At 44.3% G+C, this 20,202-nt stretch overlaps 2 protein-coding genes across 2 annotated transcripts; both read right to left on the reverse strand.

Moving 5' to 3' along the window:
- Positions 1 to 658: 658 nt before the first annotated feature.
- Positions 659 to 10,221, reverse strand: LOC136495846 (glutathione hydrolase 1-like). The gene is made up of 8 exons (XM_066491658.1): positions 10,093 to 10,221; positions 9,654 to 9,743; positions 9,331 to 9,471; positions 2,321 to 2,749; positions 1,890 to 2,125; positions 1,465 to 1,729; positions 1,217 to 1,354; positions 659 to 1,081 (listed from the first exon to the last, which is right to left on the reverse strand). Exons 1-8 carry the CDS (start codon positions 10,219 to 10,221, stop codon positions 860 to 862), a joined length of 1,650 nt encoding a protein of 549 aa, XP_066347755.1. The 3' UTR covers positions 659 to 859.
- Positions 8,404 to 19,482, reverse strand: LOC136495847 (glutathione hydrolase 2-like). The gene is made up of 9 exons (XM_066491659.1): positions 19,418 to 19,482; positions 18,493 to 18,965; positions 10,389 to 10,880; positions 10,093 to 10,306; positions 9,823 to 10,020; positions 9,570 to 9,743; positions 9,109 to 9,492; positions 8,776 to 9,027; positions 8,404 to 8,638 (listed from the first exon to the last, which is right to left on the reverse strand). The coding sequence occupies exons 1-3, from the start codon at positions 19,480 to 19,482 to the stop codon at positions 10,873 to 10,875; spliced, it is 546 nt and encodes a 181-aa protein (XP_066347756.1). The 3' UTR covers positions 8,404 to 8,638; positions 8,776 to 9,027; positions 9,109 to 9,492; positions 9,570 to 9,743; positions 9,823 to 10,020; positions 10,093 to 10,306; positions 10,389 to 10,872.
- Between the last annotated feature and the right edge of the window lie 720 nt (positions 19,483 to 20,202).

Genomic DNA, 20,202 nt, shown 5'->3' on the forward strand with positions numbered 1-20,202 from the left:
GCGTGGAGGTGGTTTTGATCAGGATTCAGGAGACTCGCTCTCGCTCGTTTGGCGCTCTGGGAGTTGTTTCTGCTAAGGTTTGGTCTCGGTGGCTCTCAACGTCTCAGCCTCTAATAATCCGTGGAGATAGGAAGAAGGGCATCAATGACAGAAGTCTGGATGTTGGATTCTTGTGGGCGATATGGGCCCTTTAAGAATTTGATGAGATGTGTTGGAATAACGGCCGGGCAACACTAATAATGCACAACTACTCTCTCATCTTGTGGTAGATGAATTCTGAGGACAATTTCAACAGGGAATAATATTTAATAAACAATGCACAAGTGGCACAATATAATGAAGATCGTTGCTTTGGGCACTTTTCAGCAAGAATGGATGAAGAGTGTTCACTTGCCGAGCAGGGCGGTAGCTGGTGATAGTTCTCTTCGGTGTAGATTCTTTTTTCCCTTCATATTGAGCAGCTCATAAGCTGAAAACTTTTTAAGAACTTGGCAGTGTGTGGTAGGAGAGGTAGCAAATGTTTCCTTTTTTTCGTAAAAAAACAAGTGGCACAGTGATTTATTCATATAAGCATGCACACTCGTCCTTGTGAAGAAACATATAAAATACTAAACCGATATATTTCAAGATTCATGAGTCACCATATACAAAAAAAAAATATACACGTCGTTGTCGATAGACACAGTCACCTATTGCGGGGAAAAATATCATTGTTAAATTATCAGATACTGGAATAAATATAGAAAAATAGAAATAGCCGAATCGATGATTAACTCGAGTTGTCATGTTCCACCACAAGAGCCTAAACAGATGAGCTATGTGTATTCTCTATGTATAATTAACCGTGCTTCGATCCTGCTCAGTAACCGGCCGGGACACCGCCTTTTCTGGGGTCACTGACGGCAGTCAGGTCGCCTTGGGGCCCGACGTTGTGCACCACGAGCTGGCTTATGGTCCCCCCGGCTAGCGGCTTCAGGACGTGGCCTCTCTTCTGCAGGTCGGCCCTCGTCGCGGCGTCGAGCTCGAAGTGGTCGCCGGTCACCGTCGTCCAGTTCTCGTACTTGACCTCGTTTGGGATCAGCTGTGGACATAGGCAACCAAAACCAAGCTCAGAAGAAAGACTATCTAGCCGGTCGATGACATATATATCATCAGCGTAATAGAGGAGTAAGCTATTTTTCACTGATGTTTATTTTTTTATATAAAAATATCAAACCTGGTGATACACCCTTGGCGCCATGACAGAAGCCAATGGATCCATGTTCTTGACGAAATGGTTGATGACCACCTCGATCGTTCCAGCGGGGATCATGCTGCCACCACTGGCACCAACTGCAGCCACGAGCTTCCCGTCCTATGCAAATGCAGCACATGCATGACAAAACAGTCAAGCTCTCATCAGGAACATGGTCTGAGCTCGTTTCAGATCGTCTCAGCTTCCATTTCGTGCTATAGTTACCTTACCTTGACAACTATGGTCGGAGTCATGGAAGAGAGAGGCCGTTTCAAAGGGCTGACGAAATTGGCAGGTGCTGGCGGTGGAGAATTCTCCGACGCGTTCGCCGGCATGGAGAAGTCATCCATCTCGTTGTTGAGCAGGATGCCCGTGCGTGGGGAAAGGATCAGTGACCCGAAGTACGCGTTGACGGTGCTCGTCATCGAAACCGCGTTTCGCTCGCTGTCGACGATGGACAAGTGGCTGGTTCCATGGTCCTGAAGGATGTTCCACCTGAAACACAAGTTGATCAGGATCAGCAGCCTTTATTTGCATGGTGGCAATGGGACCTGGAACTGAACTGGTGAGGCAATGAACAGCGATCACCGATAGCATTCAGAAAGGGTTAATTGAACAGCAATGCATGATGTTTTTACGACATATCTGTCTTTACCTTCCACCGTAATGTTTAGGCGCAAATGTCATGTTGTCATAAATGGTTTTCTTCAGTTCAGCAGCAAATTTGGGGGATATCATATCAGACACAACCTCGCTATCATTCACGAAGTCAGGATCGCCAAGGTTCATCTTTACCGCCATGTAATGTTTCAAGGATTCGATGAGGCGATGAATCCCAAGAGAGCCAGCGAAACCAGCAGGAATGCCATACTGATCAAGGATGTTCAGGACCTACCCATAAGTGAACAAGTGAATCAAGATCATGGCAAATAAAGGAATTAAACATGAACGAATTGATCGGTGTTGATGAGAATGCAGAGAGCCAGAGAATGAACTTTACAAGCATCATCCCGGCACCGCCGGCGGAAGGCGGGGGCTGGTCACCACCTGGAGCCCCATCACGTTCCCCGTCAGCGGCAGCCGCACCTTCACCTGATACCTCTTCAGGTCCTCCACCGTCAGGATCCCTCCGGCCTCCCGGACGTCCCTCACGAGCCGCGCCCCCACCGCGCCGCCGTAGAACACGCAGGGCCTATGCTCCGCGACGGCCCGCAGCGTCTGGGCGAGCCTCGCGTTGCGGCACACGTCCCCGGCCCTGAGGATGTCGCCGCCCGGCGCGTACACGGCCCGCGTCCCGCTGTTGCCCAGGATGCCGTCCCTGGTCGCCTCCATCTGCATCCGCAGGTACGGCGAGATCCTGAACGCCAGGGCCAGCCGCGCGGCCGGCAGCACGAGGCGCTTCCATGGGAGCTTGCCGTGGTGCTTCCACGCCTCGTACAGGCCGGCGATCTCCCCGGGAACTGCTATGGAGAGCGCGCCCCGTGCTTTCAGCGACTCATTGCCGCCGTACATGTCCTGAATGCATGGTAGACGTTTCTGGTGATCATTCTCTCGTCCTTGGAAGAACAATGGGTAAAGGAATAACCCTGGAAAATGGAGGAAGTGACAAAGAAAACGCTGGGTAGCCGATCGAATGCCGTTTCTAATTTCTTATTAAACGTCATTACTCTGCTTAGTGCTCACGACTCAAATTCAAAACTGAAACTAGTTGCAGTGTCACAGCCCCCCTCCATTGTTTTTTTTTTAAAAAAAAAGATGTGGCCAAGTTATTTACGAGATGTATCTCATACTCCCTCGTTCTTATAAAGTTATCCATAAGTCAAATAATCATAAGTTTGATCAAGTTTATATAGCTAATAAAAATATCAAGATCTGCTACATACATAAAAAAATAAGAAGATATATTTTACCATCTTATCGTACTATTACTACCTAGAGGCTCCAATGAATATCCAAGTTAATTATCACCGAGCGCGTGACAAAAGAAAAAAAAAGATAAACAATAGAAATTCTCATAATAGTCAGGAATATTTAACCTTCACTTTGGTACACTCTAATCATCTTTTCTAGTAATAGTTATTGGATCTATTCTATTTTATAAAAAAAATTACTCACATGTGCCATTATATTATCTTACTAGGCTCCAACAAAAACTTCATGTTAATTCTCACCAAACACGCCAGAAAAGAAAAAAAATCCTAAAAATTTTCACAATAATAAAAAGCATCTAACCCTTTAGTTTGGTAGACTCTAATCCTCATCTCAAACAATGGACATTGGGTCACTCTGTTTCATATATAAAAAAAATACCAACATCTGTCATTATGAAAAATACTTAAGTAACCTTCTAATTCAGCATCTAAATTACCCATCTCTGCTATTATGAAAGATATACAAATACCCCCACCAAATTTGTATCTAAATTACCTATCTTTGCCATTACGAAAGATAATTCAAAATAATCCCCTATGTTTGCATCTAAATTACTCATATCTGCCATTTCAAAAAATAATTTAAAATTTGTATCTAAATAATTCACCTCCGCCATTATAAAGATAATATAAAATGCCTCACCCACTAAAATTTCTATAAATTATGCACCATTGTTATCATGAAAGATAATGCAAATTAAACCCAAAGTTTGCACTCAAATTACCCATATATAACACCTGGAAGATCATATAAAGTAACACCTTTTAATTAGTATATGTGACTTATCCACCTTAGTGTTATAAAAATAACCAAACATATCTACCAAATCTACATATAAATACTAATATAAGCTATTACAAAATGATAATTTGATATTTATAAAGTATGCTATATATATTTCTAAATTCTAATCTTTTATCATTATTAAATTAAAAGTAAGTATAATGATGTACTCCATCATTTAGACCACGTAAACATGTATTCTATAGTAAAAATAGTATTGAGTTTAATACCATGTCAAGCACGGAGGAACATATCGATCAATAATTGGTAAGCTTATCACAACTGAATAGGGACTACATTATCTAATATGTCTATTGTGTTAAGAAATAAATAAGAAGAAAATATATAATGTAATGTAGATTTTTCATTAGTAACAATAAATATGTCTATTTCTTCTAATATTCTAGCTCGTACGAGAGTACGAGTTGATGGACTAGTATATCTAATGAAGATAGAGTAGTGTCATAAATATTAATATTCTATTATATAAACTTTTTAAAACTTAGAACGGTTTGATTATGGAACAACACAAAATTCATTAAATTGTGGGGATTGTGGGGACAACACAAAACTAATGTAAGCTCTAATTAAAATTGAATGATAATATTAAGGTCATAGTCATATATAGGTGACTGAAAATCCCCACAAAATCCACCTATATATGACTATGAGTATAGAAGGTGCTTAGAAAAACAGATACTTGTTTTTAACGGTACTTCCAAAAATGTTTGAACCATGATGTGATCTATTAAGGTCATAAATAGAAAACAATCTCTCTTTGTCCCCATTTGAAAATTTAGAATAAAAGGAACGAGATATTTTTAAATCCACTCATTGTTTGTACAGAAATCATTTGACTTAATTTGAATTCTAAATAAGAGGGTAGGCGTATAGCCTAAAAAACATGGCATGTGCACTATGATTCTAACGTGACAGTTGGCAAATATTCTTGACAGATCACTATGATTAGCCTTCTCTCATTTTTCTTTAGGTGCCTTATTATTATCATTCAATTTTAATTAGAGCTTACATTAGTTTTGTCCTAAGTAAAACTTTCCTGCTTTGACTAAATTTTTTTAGAAAAATATATCAACATCTCCAAGTTTAAATAAATGTACCATCAAGAATTTTATGAAAAAAATGTAATGAAACTAATTTGATGATGTTGATTGAAAAGATCAAGATGTCCAAGAGGGAGGGGGGGGGGGTTGAATTGGGCTAATTCTAAATTTTCTTGCAATAATCAAATCATACGGTTAGCCCAATTGACCCCTTGTGCCTAGAAAAGTATTTTTATTAATCTAACGCACAACGGACTTGCAACCTATGTTCCAAACTTACTCTAGCATGGCAATTCTATGAATGTAAGAACAAGTATTGAATTGCTCAAAGTAAATAGAGAGAGAGGAACACGGTGATGTTTTGCTGAGGTATTGGAGAGTCGCCACTCCCCACTAGTTCTCGTTGGAGCACCCGCGCAAGGGTGTAGCTCCCCCTTGATCCGCGCAAGGATCAAGTGCTCTCTATGGGTTGATTCTTCGACACTCCGTCTCGGCGAATCACCCAAAGCCGCTCACAACTTGAGTTGGGTCACCCACAAGCTCCGCCAGGTGATCACCAAGCTCCCAATCACCACCAAGCCGTCTAGGTGATGGCGATCACCAAGAGTAATAAGCACGAACTCTCACTTGACCACGCGAAGCCTAATGAGAAGATAGATGCACACTTTGCTACTCTTGGTTCACTAATGAGGCTACTCTCTTGAATTCTCAAATCTCAATCATCTCACTAGGACCTTGCTCTTCTTGGCACTCACAAACGTGTTTCTCAGCTGTTGGAATGAGCAAAAGTCACTCCACACACGAGTGGAGTTTCTATTTATAAGGCAGCCTGAAAAACGAACCGTTATGAGCTTCTGCGGGGTGACCGGACGCTCCGGTCATATTGACCGGACGCTCCGGTCAGTTCAACCCGCAAACCAGTGATAAAGTGTTGACCGAACGCTGGCAGGGTACGATCACCACTGACCGGACGCGTCCGGTCGTATTAAACCCTCACTGGAACCTTACTGTACTCGACCGGACGCTGAACCCCCAGGGTCCAGTCAGCACTGACCGGACGCGTCCGGTCGCAGATTCCCTTCTCTGGAACCTTGCTGGAGTCGACCGGACGCTGCCTCTTAGCATCCGGTCACTTGACCACTCCAGCGTCCGGTCGCACCGAACGCATTCTCCTTGGTCAAATGAACTGACCGGACCCTGCGGCCAGCGTCCAGTCGTACTGAAGCCAGCGTCCGGTTAGCATTTGACCCTCCATTCACTTCTAACTCTCGATCATATGTGAATGAAGTTTGCTCCAAAGGATCTTAGGCATTCGTAGGAGCTACCTAGTGCTAGTTTCAACAAGTGTGCACCACACCTAACTCACTAGGTCAAGCTACCCGTCCATACCCCCCTTAATAGTACGGCCAAAGGAAAAACAAAGTCCTAAACTACTCTAAGTGTAACTCCAATCGACACTTAGAACTAGTCATCCTTAACCTTGTCGTCCATCCTTTGAAAACCAAAACGATTTTCATCGTAGGGGCATGACCACCTCGATTGCCCAATCGATCTCCATTACCATGACCTAACTTAATTGCCTCTGCAAAACACACGTTAGTCATAGTAATCTTGTATTATCATTAATCACCGAAATCTAACTAGGGGCCTAGATGCTTTCATTGATGTTGATACATTTTTCTATACATTTGGTCAAAGCTAGACAAGTTTGACTAAAGTTAAAGTAAACTATAATTTGGAATACGCGTAGCAAACTTTATACAAGTCTTATTCAATTCTTTGATTAAGCTGCCACTGTACTCATCTCAAGGCTCAAACTCAGTATCACGTAGGTTAGGTACTACTCCATCCGTTCCGAATTATAAGACATTTTGGTTTTTCTAGATACATTGTTTCCACTCTAAGTTCAAAGTAAAAACTATGTATCAAGAAAAGCCAAAACATAACAGCTAAAAAATGACGTCTACTGGATTGGTATATATTGGTGATGGACCCATATGTCAATGACAAACTTGAATAGTATCACTCAAAAAGTGAAAAAACAAAAAATAAAACGTAATAGCTAAAGAAGGTGTTCGAATATATAGGATGTATAAAAGAATCCAAATAAACGATGGATAACTAAAAAAATACTTATACCTCCAAAAAGATGTGAAAAATATACTTGTTTGAGCTAAAAAGGTTGTGTTCAAATACATAGGGTGTAGAAGAATCCAAATGAATGATAGATAACTGAAAAAAATACTTATATAGCTCCAAAAAGATGTGAAAATATACTTGTTTGAGCTAAAAACAATAACTTCAGGGAAGGAAGCCTCTGCTTGTGCATGGTGCTATGATAGGATGTGAGTCCCAAACATGCCCAACACACAGTTTTTGTGCTTGTACACTTGCACATGGATGGAGTGATAAAAGGTGTGCTAGTTGATCTTGGAACGATTGTTGTACTGTAAACATCCACCCTATGTCCCTATATGACTTGGATTCCTTTTGGCTTTCGGCTTTCCCAATTCTCGTTGCTCACCGGCGGTCCAGAGTCCAGACACTACAGCGCAGGAACACTGCAGGGGACACCGAGAAGTGGACGAAAGCGCGCGCAAAGCACTTTCCAGTTTCCACACGGCAAGAGAGGAGAACAACGACAGGGGCACTCACTACGGGATACTGTTTATTTACCGAGTGTGAGTAACACTCGGCAAATAGTGTTACACACTCGGCAAACTGTTTACCGAGTGCCACACTCGGTAAAGTGGACTCGGCAAACAATGACTCGGTGAAGTTATTTTACCGAGTGTTTAATATCGACGCACTCGGAGCATAGAGTTACCGAGTGCTACAATGACACTCGGTAAACAATTATGACTTGACGGTCGTCAGCCTCCAAACTAACCGTTAACGGCGAGGTTTACCGAGTGTCACTAGCAGCACTCGGTAAATAAATTAGCATTTTGTGATTAAAACAATTCCGGAAATAAATTTTTTGAATAATGTTTACCGAGTGTAGCTCCTAACACTCGGTAAAAGAATAACCATTTTCGTGATTAAAACAATTCCGTAAATAAACTTCAGGAATAATGTTTACCGAGTGTTCCCACTCGGTAAAAAGTAGTCAAATATTTCCGAGTGGGGACGCCGCACTCGGTAAAAAATGGCACACTCGGCAAAATGCACAGAATCAGAACCAAATTGGTTCTGTTCGCTGTTTTACCGAGTGCTGCACTCGGTAAAACTGACAGAATCTCTGTTTTACCGAGTGCTACACTCGGTAAAATATGTCCACAGAATTTTTTTTGTTTGTTTCAGTGCATATCCAGTCACAATGAGCAACAAAATCACAGGAAATTATAATAACATGACAGATAGGCAATATATATCACATATATGTCCACAAATGTCACATCCACTCACAATAACCAACATATGTCGACAAGCACCATGCAAAGTCCACAAACACCATCAACATATGTCCAAAGTCCACAAAGTTCAACCAAGTCCACAGTTCAACATACAAACCCATCAAACAAGGTCGGATGGCCTGTCACATGGTCGGAGGCCTGCGGAGAAACGGAGTCAAGTCCAGGTCTTGATCACCCTACATATCGTTGTTCGATCCAGCTGTAGAAGGTCCCTAGAATGAGATTGCACATGTGAGTTATCTGGATCAAAGCAAATTCTAAGGTCTAAGCTATGGTAGGTCAAACTAAGGTATAAGTCGAAGGTAGCTCTATATGACACAAAAGTGAAGAGTGCATCTAAGTGACTCACAGGAGTGCCGTCGCGCGGAGGTGGAGGCACCAACGGTATCATCGGCGGCGGCGGAGGCGGTGGAGGCTGGCCCATGCTCTGAGAAAAACGGGCCATGTACTCGTACCAGTCCTTGTGCGTCTGCTGGAAGGCCTCAAGCTGGGCCTGCACTCGCGCCCTCTCCTGTGCCAACTCGGCCTGGTGCGACAGCTCGAGGGCCTGAAGCTAGCTCTGTGAGGCTTGCTGTGACTCCTGCAGGGCTTCAATCTAGGCCTATAATTATTTATCACATAGTTAGAATGCAAATAAAGAACGAGTAGAAAATGAATGGACAACGAATGCAACAGAACTAACCTGGAGTGCTACCACCTGGGGCTGTGAGCGTGGGCGTATGGCCAGACTCGAACTCGTGCTCCGGGCTCTAATCTAGGCGAGTGTCTGAGTGTTGGCCGTGTCTATGGTGCTGTTGCCCATATAGTACCGCCCGTGTGGCTTACCTGGTCCCAACCTCATGACGATGTCACCCTCGAGGTCAGCGGTGCTCGGATCAAATTCTGACCCATGGATCTCTCTCGCCATCGCCGTGTACTCGTTGAGGCGCCTGTGCACGCTCGGGTTGCTGTATGCCTCGGGCGGATCCTCCGCGTTGTAGACGAGGTCGGGGTCCTTTGCCTTGCCCTTGTGTGCCAAGGCATATGCCTTGAACGAGGCGCACTCCTGGCCGGGGTGGAACCGCGTCTGCAGGAAGAAGCACAACAATAAGATATTATGCATTCAGAAGTTAGCATAGCAACAACGAAATGAAATCTGCGTACATATCTGGCTGCATATTCCTTAAGGGTAGTGGGGCCTTGTTTGTGCGAGGAACCCTGCATCATCGCACGGCAACGTGAGTGTACGGCGTGATATTGCTCATACTCCTCACTCAACCACTTGTCCACAATGGCCTCCCAGTAGTTGTCCATCCTCGCACACCAAGCAGGAGGCACCTGCACGTACACGAGCACATGACAAATCATAAATCAATTTCAGTGCAATTAATCGCAGACGATGTAATCTCATGTTTACCGTCAAGTATTGCTCCTTAGTTAGGGGCAGGTGCACTGCCTGCGCTCTGGTGACTCTGTGTCCTCTGCGGGCATGGTAAATTCTTCTACATAGGAGCTTTGTCTCGTAGAAGAGGTCCTACACTCGGTGAACACAGACTCTGTTCACCACGTCATCCGCGTCCTCCCTACGTACTCCCTCCGCCAAGGTGTAGTAATCCTACAAGCAAATAAAGTCAGTAATATACAATTAATGTGATGTTATTATCAGCATAGTGCGATGAACACGTACCCACAGCTCTTTCATCACCCGGTTGGCCTTGCTATTATAACACCTGCCAGCTCGATCCGTCTGATCGCTAGCGGCGTGCCAGTGGGACCACTTCATGGCGGGCTGCACAACACCATCGATCCTCACCATCCCAGGGTAGTTTGCCCTACACAGAAGACCCAGGATCCCGTTTACTCGGCGAGAGTGACTCCCTGGGATCACCATTTCCCAATCCCTGCACAAAGTTATTGAGATTGAATATTAGTTTCTGTTATAACTTAAAAACCTGTGAAGTAGTGTTAACATGCAAAAATTACTTAGTTCCGGAGGGTCGAATCACTGGCCGTCTCTGTATGGGTAAGTCTGGGAGGCGCGACGACCCTCACAGCCAAACCGTAGGCACCCCATTTTCCTCTGCCAGCAAGTCGGCATCCTCCTCGCGCTCAGCCCACTCGGCCTCATCCTCCCTCCATGCCTCCTCCACTGCCTCCGCTATCTCCTCCCTGGTCTCCTCCTCCTCATCCTCCTCCGTGGCCGCTACGAACTCGTCGTCATCGTCCTGTGGAGGTGTCGGCTCTCGACGCCCTCGTCGTCGCCGTCCTCCTCCTCCACCCTGGGCTCCACCTCCACCCTAGGCTCCACCTCCCTGGGCACGCCCTCGTCGTCGTCCTCCTCCTCCTCCCTGGGCACGCCCTCCACCCTCAGTCTGTGCACGCCCTCCTCCTCCACCCTGGCTGGACCCCTCGCCACCAGCCAGTAAGGTCATAACCGACCTAATCTTCCTGATTCCACCGCCCACCATCAATCACCTGCAACAAAAGGAATAAACTATCAGTACGCATATACAAAAGTAAATGTATCATACATGTATAAAAGAGATGCAAAATAAGTAAATGTATCGTACATGTATAAAAGAGAGGCAAAATAAGTAAATGTATCATACATGTATAAAAGAGATGCAAAATAAGTAAATGTATCATACATGTATAAAATTGCCATAAGTACTACAGATCTTACATGTACTAGAAATAATCATCAAGATCATTGATAGGTGGGCCAAAAATCTCATCATCGCTATTGTCGACGTAATTATGATCGTCTCTCAAAGTCTCATCACTAGCGACACTGCCTGAATGGTGTTGCTCAAGTAATAACAAGTCCTTCGCGTTGTGAACCTCCTCTCCATCATCCCCGTCAACAATGACCGTATCATTGTCTACTTCCATTGCGAGATCTACATCTAAGACAATCTCAAAACTCTCATCTAATCCTTCTTCTTGAAAGAACTCTCCATCATATGTGTTTGCATCGATGTTATAATCATCATCGTTTGGGACGGGTACTTTACCATGCGGCGATACCTTGTACACCACATCATACGCCTTAAGACGGTCTTTGGTTTGGCACGTGTATGAGAGATAATAAACTTGCGTGGCCTGTTGGGCCACAATGTACACGTCATCTCCTAGCAAGACGGATGACTTTAGAACTTCGACTAACCCAAGCTCAGGGGTCTTTATCACTTCTTTAGGATCAAACCAATGGCATTTGAATATGACAGGACGAAGAGGTACACAACCAGGAAACTTGAGTTTGTATATTTCTTCAATTATTCCATAGTAGTCCAATCCATCTGTGCCTGGCGTGAAAATACCGGTATTTGTGGTTCTTCAATTCGGCTGACTCTGCTCGTGCCGAGTTGTGTGAAAGCGATATCCATTGACATCGTACACAGAGAATGACTTGACCCTAAATTCAAATCCATTGGCAACTTGCCTCAACTCGGCACTCATAGACACGTCAGTTTTGGCCTGCTAGTTCAAGTAGGATGATTCGTTATATATTTGTCGAGTTGAGAGTTAAGTACAAACAACAAATGAAATTGAACAGTACCTCCTCCTTGAACCAACAAATAAAAGTGGGATTTCGTTCTCCCGCGCCATGTCTTAGAAGGGTTTCAACTTCCGCTTCGGTGGGTTCCCTCCGTGAAGGACGATGGTAGAGGAGAACAAATTTGCTGTAACGGCCGTTAACAAGAGGGTTGGATGGGTGCATGCAAAATATTGACAAGAAAAGAAACAAGTTTGTGTAAAACTTATGCAATGTACGGGCCAACCTCTTCAAGGTTCCGCAACACATACAGCTGGATAGAGCGCCACTCTTCTAGGCTCAACATCTTCAAGGTAGGTTCACTTGCACTTCCGAGTTGCCCTCGAAAAAGGTTGAGGGTCGACTGATTGTCGACAGCATTGTAACGAGGGGGTGGATTATGCACGTTAGGAAGGTTGTCGGCATAGTATCTTGTTGTGAAGTATGACACCTCCTCCACAATGGATGCCTCTGCACAGGAAGCTTCAATTTTGCATTTATTTTTGCATTTTGTTCTAAGAACCTTTAGGCATCGCTCAATTGGATAGCACCAACGGGCATGCACAGGGCCCCCCATTTTTGCCTCATATGGTAGGTGCAAGAGCAAATGTTGCATCGGATTGAAGAAGCCGGGGGGGAAAGATCTTCTCCAACTTGCAGAGCAACACCGGGGCTATTCTTTCCATTTCTTCAATCTCGGTCCGAGATATCTCCTTAGCACATAGCTTGCAGAAGAACATGCTCAACTCTGCCATCACTCGCCAGATGTGATCAGGGAAATAGACACGAACCATCACCGGAAGAAGGCGTTCAATCCATATGTGGTAATCATGACTCTTGAGCCCTGTGATTCGCATGGTACTTAAGTTCACACCCCTCCTCCAATTCGCTGCATACCCGTCAGGGAACATCAATGATTGGAACCATTGAAGAACTTCTTTCTTTTGGGCCCTTGTTAGGACGAAGTCGGCCTTAGGCTTCTTCCATGACTTCCCGCGTAAGGGAGGCAACATGTTTAGCTTTGGTCTATCGCACAGCGTTGCTTGATCCAATCTAGCCTTGACATTGTCCTTTGACTTTTCCCAGTCCATGATTGTGTGAAGGACCGCCTCGGTGAAATTCTTTTCAGTGTGCATTACATCAATGTTATGTGGAAGAAGGAGGTCCTTAAAGTAAGGAAGCTTCCACAAGCACGACTTGTGTGTCCAGGCATGCTCTTTTCCGTATCCCATGAAGCCCCCCTTTTCATTGTCGACCACAAGACCATCTAACATCTCAAGAACCTGGGCACCTGTCATCATTTCCGGTGCAGAGTCTTCCACTGTGACACCTTTTCGAAAGTTCTTCTTGTCTCTCCTGAATGGGTGGTCAAGAGGGAGGAATTGTCGATGTTTGTCAAACGAAGAAAACTTGCCCCCCCTTCTCCAACCGAAAGAACTCCACAGCTGACTTGCATATCGGGCATGGCATCTTCGTGTGAACACACTAGCCACAAAATAACCCATAAGCCAGGAAGTCATGCATGGAATAATGGTACCAAATATGCATTCTGAAGTTTGTCATTGTGAATCGGTCGTATGTCACTACCCCTTCGTCCCATGCACAGACCAAATCGTCTATCAAAGGCTCCATGTACACACTCATATTAGCCCCCGGGTGTCCTGGAATTATAAGTGACAATAAAATATTTTGCCGTTGAAAGGCGACGCCAGGTGGGAGGTTGAGAGGGATGACGAATATGGGCCAACATGTGTATGGTGAAGAACCCATTCCATAAGGATTGAACCCATCAGTTGCCAGTGCAATGCGTACATTACGAGCCTCGTCAGCTTTGTCGGTATGCTTCCGATCGAAGCTTTTCCATGATTCACCATCGGACGGATGTATCATCTTGTCAGTGTATCGGCGTCCAGTTTTGTGCCACATCATCTATTTTGCGGATTCCTCGCTCATGAAAAGCCGTTGGATCCTCGGTATGAAAGGAAGGTACCTTAGGATCTTTGCACCAACTTTTGTTTGCGTCTTCCGACCATCACCAGATTCTAACTCAATGTACCTAGATGCCTTACACTTCGGACAGTACTTATCATCAGCATGTTCTCCCCTGAATAAGATGCATCCGTTCAGACAAGCATGTATCTGCTCGTACGACATCTTGAGTGCACGAAGGATTTTATTTGACTCATACGTGTTCTTTGGCAGAACGTGATTATCCGGAAGTAGGGTGCCAACTACTATCAACAGTTGATCGAAGGATTCTCTACTCCAGCTAAACTGGGACTTCACAGCCATTAGACGTGCAATGGCATCCAGTTTAGAAACATTGGTGTGCCCGTGAAGGGGTTGTTGTGCCGCATCCAACATGGCGTAAAACGCCTTTGCAGTTTGCTCTGGCTCCTGCTCTGCACTTCCTTCATCGAAAGCCATATCATGGTCATTTAACATTTCTGCCACCCTGGCTTCAGAATCAAACTCCTCGATCCGTTGTCTCACGACCTCTTCTCTCGCACGATGGCGTTCACCATGCATGGTCCACCGGGTATAGTTCTCTACAAATCCATTGTTGACAAGATCTTTAGTCATCTCCTTATATGTTTTCATTGCCTTGTTCTTACACTTCCTACAGGGACACCAGGCATGTCGCCGTCCATTTGCAAATGCCTTCGTCATGAAATCATTGGCCTTCTCAATCCATTCATTTGTGTATTGACCCCTCTTCTGATAGCCCATGTACATCCACTGACGGTCATCCATCCTAACATATAGACGATATTGCAGTTTAGAGCAATAGAGTAGTAGTGCTAGAGAAAAACCATATGAGATGATAAAGAGACATTCATGTTCTTGGTCGATTCATATAGAAGATGTTTGCTAGATTGGATGATGAGATTTTACCTAAGGTTGAAAGGCCGCTATGTCACTTGTAGATGGAGGAATACATGGAACCAATTTTTTTGTAGCCACAAACATCACTAGCAAGATTTATCGAAGATTGAGGTAGAGCACGACGACAAGTGCGTGAAGAACAACAAGGTGACGGTGCAGATCGAACTTGTGCGACCACGACGTGAAAAACAAGAAGGAAAACAACAAGTAGTAGTAGTACGTGCTAACTTGTGAATCTTGTGCCTCTTGGCGGAACAACCAGAAGTCGCAAGGTCATTCGCTAGCTGCCAACTTGTATTGGTTCTTACTACAACTTTTTAAGATGAACTACTCGCCTTGTGTTCTTTGTTTGCCCGTCATCATTGGTATGAACGAATATTTCTAGCATACTCCTACATTTGTTTGTTATAAAGACAAGAGTAAGCACAAATATTGGGTTGAGACCAATGAGTATGCAGATGAATGCCCTGAGATGGTAAAATATGGCTTTTTCATATGCTGATGTGCAGGATCACGGAAGAAAAAACATGTACTTCAGAACACAAAAGATGTCTGCAAAGAAAGGGTAATAAAGTGGACACGGCATAAAAGGCATCCGTGATTGTCCATATACACGCTAAAACTCCATGCTCTGTTACTGAACAGCACGAGCTGACCAACAACATAATAGCTAGTGGAGTAGATGACTTCAGATCTATATAAAGATCATCACCTAGCTGACTAATTTTCACATAATATTTCTGGAAACCATACTTGTTAAAGTAAAAGGGAAGCAAACATATATACAATTTCGACATCACAAGCTAGGAATTCTAGAAACAGGTACATTATATATTAAAAAAAGGAACAAAAGGTAGCACCACATAGTGTTTTTTATGCGTGAATTAGTGGGCATAATCTTTATAACTGACGGTTGGAGACCAGCATCTTGAGAAATTAACTTTTCTGCTGCATCACAAATGGCAGAGAGCCCTAATTTCTGTTGTTAATCCGTCTACCAGGCCAGTCCTTGGACTTGGTACGCAAGCGATTGTAGCTAACAAAGCCCTCTGCCTAGTTTGATTAATCACTAGCATCATAGGGAAGCCGTGCTGCGGCTGCCTTTCAATGTGAAAGCATGAGTAGTTTGGGAAGAACAAGCCATTATCCAAAAAAAAGCTTGGGAAGAACAAGCAAAATCTTCCATTGGCCAAATCGGCTAGTACATAGTAGAGGTCCGTCAAAAACAAGGCACCAAGCAAATTGTATTACAAATCAGTCATCAGTCAATAAAGTGAATATGCATGGCAGGTGATGGATGTTGTGTTGTAGGAGCCGATCCTTGCCTGATGTCGCGCAGAAGTGTCCGGGAGGCGGCCGCGGCGGCGGCAGTCCCGCGGTGGCGGCGGGTGACCGCCCTCCCCCGGTGGTGGCGGCTGTGGGGGACCGCCCGGTGGCGGCGGTGGTGGAGGGGAGGAGGCGGCCGCGGCGATGGGGAGGCGCCGGCGACAGCGGGGAGGCGCTGGCGACGGCGTGGAGGGGAGGAGGCGGCCGCGGCGGTGGGGAGGCGCCGGCGACGGCGGGGAGGCGCCGGCGACGGCGTGGAGCGCGCGGGCACGGGCGCAAGTGCGGGGGACGGCGGCGGTGCGGCAGGGATGTGCGGGCGTGTGCGGCGCGGGGATGCCTGCTAATGTCTGTGCACGATCTGAGGGAGAAACGGGTAGGTGTTGAATGCTTCTGTTTACCGAGTGCCTAGATATACGGCACTCGGTAAACTCAAGCACCGCAGCCCAATGACATGTGGGCCTGGTACATGTTTACCGAGTGCCCAGATCTACGGCACTCGATAAACAGAAGCACCGTGGCCTGGTACATGTTTACCGAGTGCCCAGATCTACGGCACTCGGTAAACAGAAGCATGGCAGCCCACTGTGGCAGACAGGTGGGCCGTGGCTAACCTTTACCGAGTGTTTAAGGTCACACTCGGTAAAAGTATCCATCATTTCATGCAAAACTAAAAAGAAAAAATGTTAATTTAATCCTAAAATTCACCAAACTTTCACATGAACTATTTCATGTCATCTATTTACTATCTAAAAAATTCCAAGTTCAAATCATAATGTTGAATTTCACTCTTAATAGAAATCCTACTCGTCATTGTTAATGTTTAGTGTCTCTTTGGAAGATGTACCGGTTCGGCAGCGACGAATGTAAATATACTTCCGAAACGTTATGAAAATTTTTCTATAATATAGATGTATGCTTCAATGTTAATTCTTCCAATCTCGTGATTTATCGAGTTCGATTTTAATTATTACAATTAAATTTACACGATATGTACCTAATTTTCATAAAGAATGAAAATTTTGTGAAATATAGTAAATAAATCGAAATAAACACCATATTTTGGAATGGAGTACTAAATATCATATGTGGATAGAGGAAAAAGAATGAAGGGAAAAACAAGAAATTTGGTTGAATTTTACCGAGTGTTGCGACAATACACTCAGTAAAAGATAGTGTTTACCGAGTGTTGTGCACTTACACTCGGTAAAACTTTATTATTACCGAGTGTGACACTCGGTAAACATTTTCGGTCTTTTTTATTTGCGATGAGCGCTTCATGGGCGGAGCTGTTGTTACCGTGATGTTTGCCGAGTGTATGCTCATAACACTTGGTAAACATGTCATGCCGTGACGCCGTTTGGCGCACGGTTGTTATCCTAGGTGACGTGGCACCTCAGTACCGAGTGGCTGTTTTTACCGAGTGCGCCCCTTCGGTAAACTTGTAGTTTTAACGAGTGTCTGAAGTTACCGAGTGTGGTGACTCGGTAAATTGGTCTACTACCGGGTGTTTATGTTTTCCGAGTGTTGGCACTCGGTAAGTAATGTTTTCCGAGTGCCCCGACTTTTGACACTCGGTAATTGTCGGGGCACTCGGTAACTACACAGTGTCCGGTAGTGACTCTAGGGGACACGTTTTATTCTTTGATTGATCTTACTTAGTGCAGCTAAGTAGCTAACATGGATAAATCCGTCGCTCATGGTTCTTCTTCCCAGTGGCAGAGATAGGGGGGCAAGACCCCCCCTGAATCTCTACAGTTTCTATTGACATTTTTTTTTTAACTTTGACTAAATTTTAGAGAATTTTATACTGCTAGCCCTGTAAACAAATGCATTTCTGACTCCTCTTGTTCTTCCCGCCACTCCGAGACATATCCTCACACAAGCAACACAACACTGTCAAGACTGCTACCGGCGAAGACAATGCCTTACCACAGTCTTATCACCAACACTCTTTGTAAGTAATAACTACAATATCCTGTTTTAATTCGTAACTGAAAGACAATTTGCTTAAGCAACAACCATGTGAATCAACCACCTACTCTACTCTACTCTACTCTACTGGCAAGTCGTATTAACTGTGATCACAAATAGTTTTTCTCAATTGTGATCTGATCTCGATCTCCGCCGTGCTGGAGTCCTGGTCAATCGGGAGCTAGTACTGTACTATATATCTAAACAAACTTTGTCATCGATCGATGAACTGCTATGTGACAAAGACCAGAAAGAAGAATCCTAGGGGCAAATCACTCGCAAATTCCTGCTAGTACGACAAGTCGACAATGCTTAATTTGACCACCGCGCGCGGCACGCGGCATTAGCTTGATTGAGTGCTTGACTCACCTTGGAGGCGGCGAGGGGCGCGGTCTCGCGGGAGTCGTACACCGGTGCCGTCGGCGAGCCTGACGAGCATGAAGGCGCCGCCGCCGACGCCGCTGGAGGCCGGGCTGACGACGCCGAGGCAGAGCGCGGAGGCGACGGCCGCGTCCACGGCGCTGCCGCCGTCGCGGAGCGCGTCCCGGCCTATCCTCGAGCACCGCCAGTCGTCCGCCGCCACAGCGCCGTGCGGCGACGTCACCGCTTCCCTGCGCCCTGCGGCTGCTGGCGCTGCCGCTGAGGCCGCAGCAGCTCCTCCCGCGGCGGTGAGCAGGAGGAAGAGGAGGAGAGCGGTGGTGACCCGCAGTGGCGCTGGCTCCCATTGGAGACGTCGGGGTCGGGCTGCAGAGCTCAGGAAGGATGAGGGAAGCTTAGAAAAACGAATGGATAGTGTTTTGATTACACCGCCAGAAGGAAAGACACAAGGGCCATGTTTAGCCCTTGTTTAGTTCCACCCCAATTTCTAAAAAGTTTCTGTCACATCGAATGTTTACGGCCCGTGCATAGAACATTAAATGTAGACGAAAAGAAAAACTAATTGTACAGTTTGGTGGAAAATTGCGAGACGAACGTTTTGAGCCTAATTAGTCCATGTTTGAACACTATTTGCCAAATAAAAACGAACGTGCTATAGTAGCCCTAAAATCCAAATTCCTACAACTAAACACAGCCTTAGTTCCATCAAAACTTCCAACTTTGACACTATGCAAAAAGAAGATTCCCCATCACATCAAACTTGCGGTACATGTATGGAGTACTAAATGTTGACGAAATCAAAAACTAATTGCACAGTTTAGTTGTACTTTGCGAGACGAACGTTTTAAGCCTAATTAGTCAACGATAGAACAATTATTACTAAATAAAAACAAAACGCTAAGTGTAGCTACAGTACTGGAAATTCCGGCTGCGCCGATTCAGAGGCAAACTAAACGCGGCCAAGATTTCCTTACCAGCCATGGCGCGGGAGAACGAGAGTCGAGGGGACCTCTGACTCTGAGGCCTCAGGCCTGGTTTCTTCTGCCTACTCCTAGAAAAGTGTTATTAGAGTTGTGACTTGATCGGAAGGACGAGCTACGGTTTTATTTTGTGGGCTGACATCTCAGAATTTGTTTATTTCACACCTTACTACATATTCACTCCATTGCAAATTATAAGGCATTTGACTTTTCTATATATGCAACTTTTGTTATACAATTATATATATATATATATATATATATATATATATATATATATATATATATATATATATATATTCAGTAGCCAATTATAAAATAAGTTATTCTGCCATTTATGATAATTTTATATACTAATTTACGATAATATCAATACATATTTACGATAATTAGGTTACTATAACATATGGGGATATTTACCATAGCGTTATAGTAAACCACTTAGTAAGAAATTACTATAATCTTATAAATTAATATAGTAATTATCGTAATTTAAAGTGACTACAGAATAAGTTATTTTTGTAGCCAGCTACAGGGTAGTAGTTCTATATATTGTTCGCTTATGCTTATTTATTGTGAGAGAAAAATATTGTTCGTTCGTTGAAAAATACTGTTGAAGTAGTATAAGTAATATATCTAGCAGAACCAAAATGTTTTACGATTTAGAATACAATAAATGCATTTAATATATTACTATAATAGAGCAGAACATTTGAAGAGG

The sequence above is a fragment of the Miscanthus floridulus genome, chromosome 12, assembly GCF_019320115.1.
Source record: "Miscanthus floridulus cultivar M001 chromosome 12, ASM1932011v1, whole genome shotgun sequence".
In the NCBI taxonomy this organism is placed as follows: domain Eukaryota; kingdom Viridiplantae; phylum Streptophyta; class Magnoliopsida; order Poales; family Poaceae; genus Miscanthus; species Miscanthus floridulus.